The sequence below is a fragment of the Somniosus microcephalus genome, chromosome 8, assembly GCF_052327205.1.
Source record: "Somniosus microcephalus isolate GS21.2 chromosome 8, FLI_Smic_1.0, whole genome shotgun sequence".
Taxonomy (NCBI): Eukaryota; Metazoa; Chordata; class Chondrichthyes; order Squaliformes; family Somniosidae; genus Somniosus; species Somniosus microcephalus.
The window spans coordinates 153,338,619-153,351,354 of record NC_140994.1 but is presented as its reverse complement, the minus strand read 5'-3'; the positions used below and the strand labels follow the sequence as shown (position 1 = coordinate 153,351,354).

General features: G+C 39.0%; 1 protein-coding gene across 5 annotated transcripts in view; it reads right to left on the bottom strand.

The window, feature by feature from the left end:
- pdlim7 (PDZ and LIM domain 7) overlaps nucleotides 1-12,736 on the bottom strand; it is a 166,629-nt gene that overhangs the window by 41,286 nt on the left and 112,607 nt on the right. Inside the window, exons 5-6 of one of the 5 annotated variants that reach the window (XM_085995259.1) lie at nucleotides 7,426-7,577; nucleotides 5,761-5,797 (exon numbers count right to left, since the gene is read on the bottom strand). The exons of the other annotated variants lie outside the window; for them this stretch is intronic. Of the exons in view, the coding sequence (XP_085851385.1) occupies nucleotides 5,761-5,797; nucleotides 7,426-7,577 (189 nt within the window). The remainder of the gene's footprint in view (nucleotides 1-5,760; nucleotides 5,798-7,425; nucleotides 7,578-12,736) is intronic. 5 annotated transcript variants of the gene reach the window in all.

Sequence of the window (12,736 nt, the reverse complement as noted above, 5' to 3'; positions counted from 1 at the left end):
CAGGGTCTGTTTCTAGCCCTGCAATCACTTACTGATTGCTCTTTTGTGCAGGCTAAATGTCAGTAGTCATTGGTGCTGAATTAAGGGTTATTCTTTTGTGCAGCACTTTAAAGTTAGTCACAGATTAACAAAAACAAACATGATCACTTAGTTACAAAAGATTTGTTACTAAGCGAGTAGCAGTTATTTCAGACCCAACTATTCTACTCTTCTGATTGGTTGATGAGGACGACCCCGGTTACCAATCAAAATCAATGATAAAAGTGCTCCCTTTTTAAAGGGTCACAAACAATAAACTCCAAATTATAAATAAAACCAAAGGAAACTTAATGAATTAAATTATAGTATTGTTCCTGTGTCCACTATGCATTCCATTCCCTGCGGTGCCCACCAGCCGCGGAAGGTCAGCCGTTCTAGTGTGGTGTGAATTCAAGATATTAAGCTAGTTTTAAGGTGGCAGGTGCATCTTTGTCATGAGCTCGCACTGCTGTTAAACTGCATTGACTCCTGGCCTTTCCCTCTCCCGCCCCCACTCACCTGTAATTAATGTGCACTGATCAACTGGGGCACTTCTGGGGCATGAAAGTGACTGGAAGACTTAATTTTGTGTTTTAAAATTCAGCAGAACAGGTCAGGCTTCCATATTGTCTAGCTATATCTATGAAATAAAAGGTCTTTAAATGTATACTTGACTCTGACAGAAGCTGGTTTCCAGGGCATTGGCTTTGGTGACTGTCAAAACAACACTATGAAATAAAAAAGTGAGCATGGAGTGAAGGTGAGAGAGGCAAGGTTTCAGTTATAGTCTTCAATAGGAGGAACTTAAAAATAACCCATTGTCAGAACCTCCTCAAATGTGATACAGATGCAAACGGTGGGCAAAACGTGATCAAATGTCACATTATCAAAGGTCCAGGAATACATCCAACCAGAGTGAGCAACCCCAGATGAAACTACTGCATCCAGTGGCACACTATGTAGAGCCAGAAAAAAGAGTTCAACAACAACTATTCTATGAATAATTAAACTGCCGATTCAGAGACCATTACATTTGTTCTCATCATTTAGCACTGCAGTGTTTGATCAAGAGAAAGTGGAAACACGTCTAATGTTGAAACGTTTATCATTTTGATACTTCATTTCCTTCTTTAAAAAGGTTCCACTTACTTCTGAGTAATAGTTAAAAAGTATATAAAGAATTAAATATGTGGATGACCATAGAAAAGCTTACGGTGTGTCACTCTGCATAAAGAAATCAGTTTGTCCATCAGAGTCATCGCTCTATTCAGTCTCAACAGTAGTCTCAGTTCTAAATAGTAAAAAAGCCTAGCATTTGGAGCAGGATTTCCAACGTCAGCAACTTCTCCTCTGGTCTTCATCAAACCTGTGCTTGTGATTGTATGGTTAATATATTCAGTTGTACCTTTGCACGAGGAATGTATCAAATAAGTATGGGCACACAGCTTTTGCCCTCCAAAGTTTCACAATTCATCTCTACTTTTAGTAGAATTGGATATCCAAACTCAAATATTCCAACAAAATGATAGATTTATGTGGAAATCAACATGGAGAAGCACTTAATTCAAGAACCTTTATTAAAATATTTTCTCAAAACAAACCAGTATATATATATTTGTATACAGTGCATCAATGCTATGTTACAAACATATGCAATAGCTTCCCGGTCCCCAGTTCTACAACCATTAAACTCGCAGTCAGTGTGAAGCTCTGTCCAATGATGTTCTATGGTCCCACAACTCAGGACCAACCATTAAAGATTCTCTCGTCAGGTGAAAAGCTTCAGGCTAAATTTAACCAGGTTGATTTGATTCATGTGCTCCTGCGTCTAGACCTCACATTTGCAACCAAAAGAAAATGTATGCATTACTCAACTGTAGCTTACTAAGTTCCAGCAATATTTTGTTCAACTCAAATCATGCTCAACTGTTCCATTATTATGTGTACTGTATTATGTTTTGTACTAACTGAATTTTTAACCAAAAACATGCTGATTAACAAGTTGAAATCTCCAAAACAATCCAGTCTTTTATATTTTATGTATAACAGATATTGCAACAATGTATTACAGTGCATATATATCTGAAACTTTAAGGGAGAGCAAAAGAAAGCTCAGGACTAAAAGAGAAATGAGATGTTCAGTACAGAAATGATGTTTAGTACAGAAATGATGTCTAGATATAAAGGATTCAAGAGATTGCAAACTATTGACAATTGTACTCTATTCCAGTTCAAGTTTTTATATTGAGAGTGTGAGCAGATCTTTCATGATGCCAGTCACGCAATCTCGTATAGCGTGGGCTCTGCAGTTCGGTGATAAACTTTTCTCTGTGGAGGATAAGAGAGGAAGATGAGAAGATAAAAAAAAGAGTAAAATGACAGACTTAGAAAGTTAAGAAAAAGCCTCAATATTTCTCACAAAGCCTAGTCTTCAATATTAATCCTGCATTGCCACAGGTACCAGACTTCTAGGAATAAGCTCAGGATTGTTTGATGCAGGTGTACCTTTGTACCACTTAAGAGACTATTTTAAAGAAACTTTAAAGCAATTTTATTTTACAAATAGAATGTTGGACTATGCAACAAGGTAAAGATGTTAAACTCATGTAAGTGATGACATTTATTTTACAGCTAGAGACAAGCAGCTCAGACAAATCTGGAAAGTACCTCTACTGATACCAGATAAACACCTTGCACTTGCAACTAAAGCAGCCAATAGAATTAATGTCATGAAGAAAAAGTGACTTATGAAATGGGTCATTACTAAGCCAGAGTAGAAAAATCCACTTGATATGAATGACCTCAATATAACATATTGGTGAAGTTTAGGTTAGGAAAGTAAGATTTCTGGCTCCACAAAAATATAATTTTGAAAAATTTTGCAGCCATTTTTTAAAAACTGTCTTCAGCAGTCTCTTTAAGGACTATTGGTTAAGCCGCTGAAGACCTGCCATAACTGGATGAAGCTTGCGCGACGCAGGCTCGGCTCATTTGTATCTGAATTTTGCATCAGTATCCTACAACCAGCATAGGATCCATAGCAAAATACTGCAGATGCTGGAAATCCGAAACAACAACAGAAATTGCTGGAAAAACTCAGGTCAGGCAACATCCATGGAGAGAAATTTGAGTTGATGTTTCGGGTCGAAACCCTTCTTCAAAACTGGAAAGAAAATAAAATAGATCGAAGGCAGGGCTGCAATCGAACAAAAGAAGTAAAAGAGACAATAAAAGGTATTCGAAACCAGACGAGATGGTAATAATGACAAGCGACCGGAAGCTCGGGGTCACCCTCACGGACTGAACGGAGATGTTCCCCAAGGGGGAGACCAAACGCAGATTGGGGGACTGCTTTGCGGAACACCTCCGTTCAGTCCGTAAGGGTGACCCCGAGCTTCCAGTCGCTTGTCATTTTAATTCACTGCTCCATTCCCACTCGGACCTCACCGTCCTTGGCCTCTTGTATTGTTCCATGGAAGCTCAACGTAAACTCGAGGAACAGCACCTCATCTTCCGATTAGGCACTTTGCAGCCTTCCGGACTAAATATCGAGTTCAACAATTTCAGATCATAACCTCGGCCCCTATTACTTTTTTTACTTGTAATTTTTTCCACCCCTTTGGTTTTGGGTCTTCCTTCACCCCCCCTCCCCTTTCCTTTTGTTTCTCTCTCCCACCTGGCAGCTGTCTCCTATCCTGCCAGTACACTTTACACCTAATCTCAGCTGTCTTTTGTCTCCACTGGCCTATTACCATCTCGTCTGGTTTCGAATACCTTTTATTGTCTCTTTTACTTCTTTTGTTCGATCGCAGCCCTGCCTTCAATCTATTTTCTTTTCTTTCCAGTTTTGAAGAAGGGTTTCGACCCGAAACATCAACTCAAATTTCTCTCCACGGATGTTGCCTGACCTGCTGAGTTTTTCCAGCAATTTCTGTTGTTATTTCAGCATAGGACCCAATTTGGATAGTAAAGAAGGCTTACGCCAATTTCGGGTGGGCGGGCAGTTTGCCCATTTGGAAGCCCACCTGAATATGGCATCAGATGAGCCTTGGGTATCATTGACAGCAGAGTTACACCTGCTCCCCATTTTCAACTCATAGCCGCTGGATTTTCAGGTGCAAACAGATAGCCGAGAGTTGAATTTCTACCCCCCACCCCGCACTCCAAAAAATATAACAATTATTGCTTTCCAAAACTTTGATTCATTTTCAGAATACTACAGACCTACTTTGTTTGTTCCATGATTGGGAGACCCTTAAACAACCTAATGTTTCAGCTATGTCTTTTGGCCTTCAATTGTATATCACTTGATAAACACTGCACCGTATTCAACAACTTCTCCTTTGTATTTTTGGCTCCTTAACCTTGGATATGTCACTCAGCAGGTTTTGCTGATACTAACCAAGGTAAGGAACAAAAATATGAAAGCCAACTTTAAACAAGACATTTATTCTATAAAAGTTTCATTTATAGACATTTGCACAAATAGGGTGGAAAATTCAACTTGAATTGGGACAAAAAACTGGCGCTATCAGATTAACCACCGGTCTGATTTTCCTTTGCAGTGAAGTCAATGAAAAGGAAAATGGACAGCTGATTAGACAATTTTACGCCAATGCTAAATTTGAAAGTTCCAGTCTTACTTTTTCTCTCCTGTTGCTGGATATCATTCAATAAGCTTTTCTAGTCTTCAAATGAATAAAAGTTATTAATGCTTCATTTATCCTTACAAAAGAATACATTTAAAGAAAAGGGAAATAAACTCATACTTCACTAAGAAGCAAGAGTCATCAAATGGGAAAAAGGCAAAGGAATTCCTCTGTTTGCTGCCTGTTGCAAAATTGAAAAATTATTTATAAAGAATGAGTTTACAGTTTTGCTACAAGGAGTGCAGAGAGGAAACTTAGCACTCAGGTCAGAGCACCTATGCTCAAGCTACGGTGTATATTTGACAGGTTCTACTATATTGTCTTTGCTTGGATCACAGAGCTGCTCAAATTCTATAGCTCAGTTACGAAAGCAATATTTGAGATTGAAACCCAACAATGAATATAATCCTCACTCAGATGATTTTCAAGATAGTGTAAAATTCCATCTGAAGAAAGGCCAGATGCATTTCACAAAACATAACACGGAGTAGTAAAGTGACCTGTCAAACTTTTCTTTTTGGCTTCACTTACTAAAAACTTTTTAAACATCAGTGTGATGCTCATTAGTTACTATAACCAGTAGATGTAAATTATAATATACCACCAGTCAGTTAGGGGTGGCAAACCACATGGGAAGGTAAGACCATATGTTGTCTAAAGTTGAAGCAAGATTAGAGAGCAGAGGATAATTGGAACTGGCAAGCAGACATAATTTAGCCCCTATTTTAAAGTTATACATTTTGTCCTTATTTCTTTATTTCCATTTATAATGGCAACTATCGATGTAAACTTGTCACAATGTAATTACACCCTCCTCCCAGTCATGGCACTGCATTGCCTCCACAGGCAGGAGGGTGCAATTACAATGTGACAATCTTACATAGACAGTTTCCACTAGAAATACAAAAATAGAAATTTATAATGGGAAAAGTGAACAGGAAGTGTAAGATTTTTAATACAATATATAAAAAATTTAATGGGTTCAACGGCCTAGAATATGCCACCCTTAAAATCAACCATCCCTAATGTTTAATTGAATGACATTTATTTTCTGTAATAGCAAGATTGGCCATCACTCTTTTCCACATCTTACCTTGCCCTTTTAACAACTTCATCATCTGGATCTCGCACTGAAATTAATCGGAAAGAATAAGGGATGCTCAATTAACAGCATGCACCATTTCAAAATCAAAAAATACACTGGTTTTGTTTTCTGATTTTTACCTCTAACTAGTTATAAACACATTGAAACCTGACTACCCATCTCTTGTTTTCATGCTCACAGGTTGGCTTTTCCATCACAATTGCTGTTTTATATAAGAAAAAAAACTGTTTACATCCTTACTGTAGGCTTCTTATTTCAGTTCCATGTAAGTACGGTTAAAAAAAAATGAAAGTCAACTAAGTATTTTCTCATGCAAGTCAGGAGCAAAGAGAGTTTACACCAGAGCCCAAGTCCAGTTTATAGGTCATGAAACCTAGTTGATTGTGTAACTTATGCATTTGCTCACTGCAAACATCTGCATGCAATACTCCCACACCCCACAGTGAAGGCCCATTTCTGAATTAAAGGGAACCATGACTATATACTTGCCCATTTCTCAGGTTCTAAAGTGAAGTAATATTTGGCAAAAATAAACTGCTCCCAACTTAAATTCTAGCCACAATTCTAGAAACCATTATTTTTCAATATTCAATAGGAAATTTTTAGTCAGCAATTCTATTTTGTTTAGATTTCTACCCTAGCAAAAGGTGACTATCGACGTACATTCATTACAATGATTATTCAGAAGCACAAATTAGTTTACAATCTTACTAATAACTGAAGCACCAAAAGTTTTGGCGTTTCTCAATCTTTCAATCTACAATACTGACCTTCCACATTAAAGCTATTGATAGGTGGTTGAGTTGAATTAAGTTATTTTGTAACTGTTACTGCAGCTGCTAGTTTATACCCTCAATTGCTTTATGCTCGTTATCTCCAACCTCAACTGTACCAATGCCCGCCTCAGCAGTTTCCTAAGCTCCACCCCATGCAACTCCAACTCCTCCAAATTTCTGCTACCCATGCATGTCCTTCACAAAGTCCTGCTTGCCCATCATCCCCCACTTCACCAACCTCCACTGACTCCCGCCTTGAATTCCATTCCATCCACGGCCTTACTCCACCCTACCTCTGCACCTTGCTCCAGACCTAATTCCAAGCATATGCTCTTTGATATTCTGACTGTGGCCTCTTGTGTATTCCACGTTGCCCTCCTGATCAATGGCAGAGATTTCAGCCATCCTGTCCCTACTTTCAAACTCTGTTCCTAAACCCATCCACTTCAACTATCTCCGACCCCACTTCAAAGTCTCCCTGTCAGCCATTTCTTCAATCACATGTTGGTCATTGGCTGGATCATTCCTTGGTATTCATTGCTGATCTGTGGTACCTTGGATCATTTACTATGTTAAAGGTGATATATAAATGTAAGCGGTTCTTCTAACCCTCTTTTTCAAAGCTAAAGATTTTCTGCAGTCCATATGCTTAAATAATGCATTACATGTTTCACCTAAAACATCAGATCAAACAAATTTTCCTCACAAAACATGTGATACAGTAGGTCTTCAGCAGTTGAATGAATGTGGAAGTTTGCCATTACATTTGTCAGAGAGGCAAGAGAAGCTTTGTATTAATGTTTCAAGAAAATATCAACTGTCCGTTTAACATGCAGTTTGTTATGTCATTGGATGTTAATGGTGCCACTGCACTTACTGAAATCTGTGCCCGTCAGCTGAGCAAGGATACGGAAAGAGCGAGACTGGGTTGTTCCTGTTTTTGGCTGCCAATCCTCAGTGTTCTCCATCAGTCGCTTCTTACTGGCATCATTGTGGATAATAACACGATGGTCAACCCTGGTAGAATGCCTAAATTATGTGTTTGTTAGGTGTTCAAAGAAAGAAGAAAAAGAGAGTGTGAAAGAAAAAGAGAAAGGAAGAACTTGCATTTATATAGCGCCTTTTATGACTTTAGGATAACCCAAAATGCTTCACAGCCAATAAAGTACTTTTGATGTGAGTCACTGCTGTAAGGTAGGGAAAAGTGTCAGCCATTTTTCACAGCTTGGTCCCAAGAACAGCAATGCGATAATGGCAAGATAATCTGTTTTTAGTGAGGTTGGCTGAGGGATAAATGTTGACTAGGACATCGGAAGAATTTCCATGCTCTTCTTCGAATAGTGCTATGGGATCTTTCAGCTCCACCCGATAGAGCAGATGGGGCATTAATTAACATTGCATCTGAAAGACAGCACCGCCAATAGTGTCAGCCTAGATTGTGTGTTCAAGTCTCAGGAGTGGGGCTTGAACCCAGAACCTTTTGATTCAGAGGCAAGAGTGCCATCACTGAGCCAAGGCTGACACCTAAAACCATCAGAAAAATCCTCCAAGTATTCTAACTGCAACTACTGCCAAAGGCAGAAAGGTTACAATCAGCAAATACCATGTAGGAGGAGGATCTGAAATTCTATAATGTATTTTGATCTGTTACAGAATTGGCCTCTCAAAAGAGATGATCAGTCACCAGCCATCTTGTCAGTACTGCAGGAAAAAAAGACGACAACACAGACAGGACTTCACAAGTGTGTAAAATTATTTTCTATTCATATGTCCTCCAAAAAACAAAGGCATCAGCTGTAAACTATTCCAGAAGAAAATATCAGACCAGCCAACTAGAGGCCAGGTGATATTAACCAAACATTTCTCCACACAAGCTCAATGATGCACTTTAGCTTTAGTACCACTACTATTACTCCAAAGCATTTTCCCTTTCTATGGCTTATTTTCACAAAATCCAATAACTTATTTCTGCTGATAGCAATACCTCTCCTTTTAAACTTGGTATTTGATTTCAAAGTTTAAAACTGGACCATAATCTTTTACACTGAGCTTGTTTGGTGGGAAACGAGAAGGGGAGCCATTAGAGCTCTATATTCCAATATATGAGAAGCAGGAGAGAATAGAACGATGTATACAAAAGTAAGCACATGACTACCAATCGTGGCACAGGTAGACTATCCTTTATCCGAAAACCTCGGGACCAGCAGTGTTTCGGTTTTCGGAAAATATCGGATTTCGGAAGGTATTTTATAAGACTGGGAAATTTGTCGGGGGTGGGTCATCGGGGTCGGCGGTGGGGGTCGGCGGGGGGGGGTCGGCGTGGGGGGGGGGGGGGGGTGGTCGTCGGCGGGGGCCGGGGTCGTGCACACGACTTACGCTGACCCTCTGCTCAGCGTAAGTCGTGCGCCACTCTGGTCATGTCGTGCGCACGACTTACGCTGAACGAAAAAACCTTCGGTTTTTAGAGGGTTCCGGTTTTCGGAAGTTCGGATAAAAAGGTAGTCTACCTGTAGTAGCTTTTATGGGAGATTGAAACAGTACATACTGCATCTTCTGGGTCTCATCAGATTAGACATGTTCAAAAATGGTTTTTACCAAAAGGTCACATATCATTTAGAAACTCATCAACTTTTCAAAAGTTAGTTAGTCTGACAATATAATATTCAGGATTTCTTTCTCAAAGAGAAAGTGAAAAGGTGCAAATAACAACACCATGCATTTCAATTGAGTAATGTTACAACATTGTGTGCCTCTGTTCATATTAATTTCATCTGCTACTTGATCTCACCTCACTAAATAGGTGCTGAAGGACCAAAATGGTCACAACTACATTCAGTGTCCTTGATGACTCAATATATAAATTTATCAGACTGATGCACCATTCAGTCATGCAGACCAGGAAGACATTTATAGCAAAAACCTTCCTTTGAGCTGGAGGTATATTTCTGTGCAATACTAAAAAATATCAGATCATATTTTTGTACAGTACGGAGTGCACATTAAACTAAAAGAAGTTTTATAGTTCCGTGCATGGCCAACTCTAGTTGCTGAATATATACTGAAAGTTTTTTTTCCAGGTTGTCACACGACAAGAAGAGTGGTGTAACTTATGGTGACTTCTTAGCTGAAAGCTACTTGGAGAGAAGAAAAGGATAAAATAAGGAAACAAAAATATGAGGCTAAAAAAATATAAAAAAAGTGAGCAAACCATACAAAAAAGGAGATTTAAAGCCAGTCATATTCAGGACTCTCGCAGGTTTCATGCTTGCTCTGCTTACCTATAGTCACCAAGGTCATAAAACATTTCTTCATCTCGAAGAACATTAAGCTTGGGACGATGCTCAGATTTATCCTCATTTTCACTGAGTGTATTACAGTACAAAAATCAAGATTAGCGTAAATTACAAGACATGAGAAACCACAGCAAACAAGCAATAGGGAAAGCAAATTAATAGAAAGTGAACTAAATATAGGAAGCAATAAAAAAACTAGGTCCATAGACTTCTATTATTTAGAACAGCCAAGTGCTTTGTGATGAAAACAGAGGGAAAAAAAACTGCTCACTAAATTGTCAGCAACTGTGCTAACACAGCATGCAACATGCGCATTTTTAAATGCCAATTTTCAAGTAGCGTTGGGAAATTAGATTTTTAATTTGTGAATATATGGAAAGGTATAGAGCACTCGCAACTAAATATACGACTTGCAATCATTAATTTAAAACATACACACAAGAAAAAAGTAACTTTTTTTTAGTATTTCAAAACAGAAAAACCAAATAGGTTTACAGACAACCAGGCTAAAAATGTACTATCGTTTGAGTTCTTGCAAGATATTTTACTTATGTTTGGAAACTGAGGGGTCACCGAGATGTCAGCAGTGATGTGTAAACCTTGTTCATTGTTGCTTTTTTAATGTTGTTAATTTTAAATTATTTTAACTGGCTACATTTCACACTACAGCAGACAATGCATCTATTGCAGTATGAACTCATCTCTACAGCTAGCATAAAGTCAGAATTTTCAGAGCTGGCTGTTCCAGGAACTTAGCTTGCTTGAAAATTGCCAAACTCCCATCAAATAGTCAACTACACATTAAAATCAACAAGCATTTATATAGCTCCTTCAATATAGAAAGCATCCAAATGCAATCAACAAAGGAGGCAAAAATGGACACAACATTAGTAGAGGCGGCATGGAAAGTGGCCAAACATGGTTCAAAAGGTGAGTGTTTTGAAGGAGTGAAGTAGCAGCAAAATGGGAGTTTAGGGAGAAAGTTCCAAAAAAATAGGGCTAAGGAAATTCTGCCACTGAAGATGGACCTGGGGGGGGGGGGGGGGGTGGAGGGAGAAAAGGAGGGGACGTGGGGAAGAGGAGAGATGCAGAGGAGGATACATGTTGGCACATTCAGATGGAAGAGGTTACAAGGGCTGAGAGGGTAGAAGGATTTGTAAATAAGGATTTTGAGAGAAACTTAAGTCAAATGGAGGTGGGGAGGATAAGTATGACAGCCAAGTTGAAGTTAGTGAGAGATAAAATGTGGCAGACTTATGGGCAAGTTGAAGTTTACGTAGGGTGAAACTCAGGACAAAGTCAAAGTATTGAAGTCATCAAGCCAGGAAGTAGAAGGTGCGAATGACAATTTCAGTGGCGTTGAGGTGAGGGAAGAGTAGATGTGACCAATCTTGAAGTGGAAATAGACACCTTGCTAATAATCAGGTTTAAAGTCAGCCTAGTGTCAAACTGAGTTTTCACATTGATGGGTTCAGAGTAAGCAGTTGGGGAGGCAATAGAATCATGGGGTAGCATGCAGGGTTTTGGTGAGAGATGAACAGGATGGCTTCAGTCTTGCCACAGATGGCTTTGCTCTTGTCAGAATCAAATTGAAGAAACCTCCAAGTCATTCATGATGACATTGAACAAGCAGTCAGACAACAGTGGTGTTTGTAGTCTTGAGATTGGTAGTGGAGAGGTAAAGCTTCGTTGTGTTGGCTTAAATAAGATAGCTGACCCAGATCTATGAATAATATTGCTAAGGGCAAGCATGCAGACAAAGAATAGAAGGAGGCCAAGATGAAACCTTTGGGCATTCTTGAGGTAACCATGGAGGTGGGAGAAGAACCATTGCAGGATGTGACAAATAGGATTGGAACCAAGTGAGGGGAATGCCATAGAGGAGATCCATGGATGAGAATAGAATAGTTGACTGTTAAATGCTGTAGAGAGGTCAAGGAGAAATGAAGAATACTATGATCACAATCGCAAAGAATGCAACTGACAAGTCGAGAACCAGAGGACACAGATTTAAGGTGATTGGCAAAAGAACCAAAGGCGGCATAAGAAAAAACGTTTTTACGCAGCGAGTGGTTAAGATCTGGAATACACTGTCTGAAAGGGTGGTGGAGGCAGGCTCAATCTTATCTTTCAAAAGGAAGTTGGATAAATATCTGAAGGAAAAAAATTTGCAGGGCTATGGGGAAAGGGCGGGGAAGAGGGACTAGCTGAGAGTTGGCACAGGCTCGATGGGCCGAATGGCCGCCTTCTGTGCTGTAACCATTCTATGATTCTAAGTTACATTCAAAATGCAGCATTCTTAATATACATGAACATTTAATAATCTATTAGCAAGAGCAACGTGCAAGCTATAAAAATCTTGTTCAGAGCAGAATAAACTCAATATTGGCATTGTTTTTAACCCACTAATGTAAAAAATATTGCCTCTATTAGACTGAAGTTACTTTAAATTTACCAGAAACACACTGAATGCTGCAAAGCTTTTGAACTATGCCATGACAGACCTATTGTAATGTAGAGGCTTTCATGACATGAAGGAATGCTGTTCAAACTAAATGCGATAAATAACACTAATTATTCCGCAGCTTCCATTACCACTCGAGGTATCAATCTTTTTATTTACAGTGCTTTCAACATTATTACTACTTTCCTGACCTCCGAGGTTCAATGCCTTCCCTGTACACTACAAACAAATTTACTTTCTACAGACAATGCCCTGTACACCATGTGGACTGACTTTCAGTAACCATGGCTGGATGTACCAGAGCAGAAAAATCCTAAATTTATAATGCACTTACATTAAGAAAAGCGTGATTTTTTTTTTCATCCACTTAGGATGGCATTGTGCTGTGTGTACTGTTTTCAAATGGCAATGACCTAAAGGAAGTGTAATTT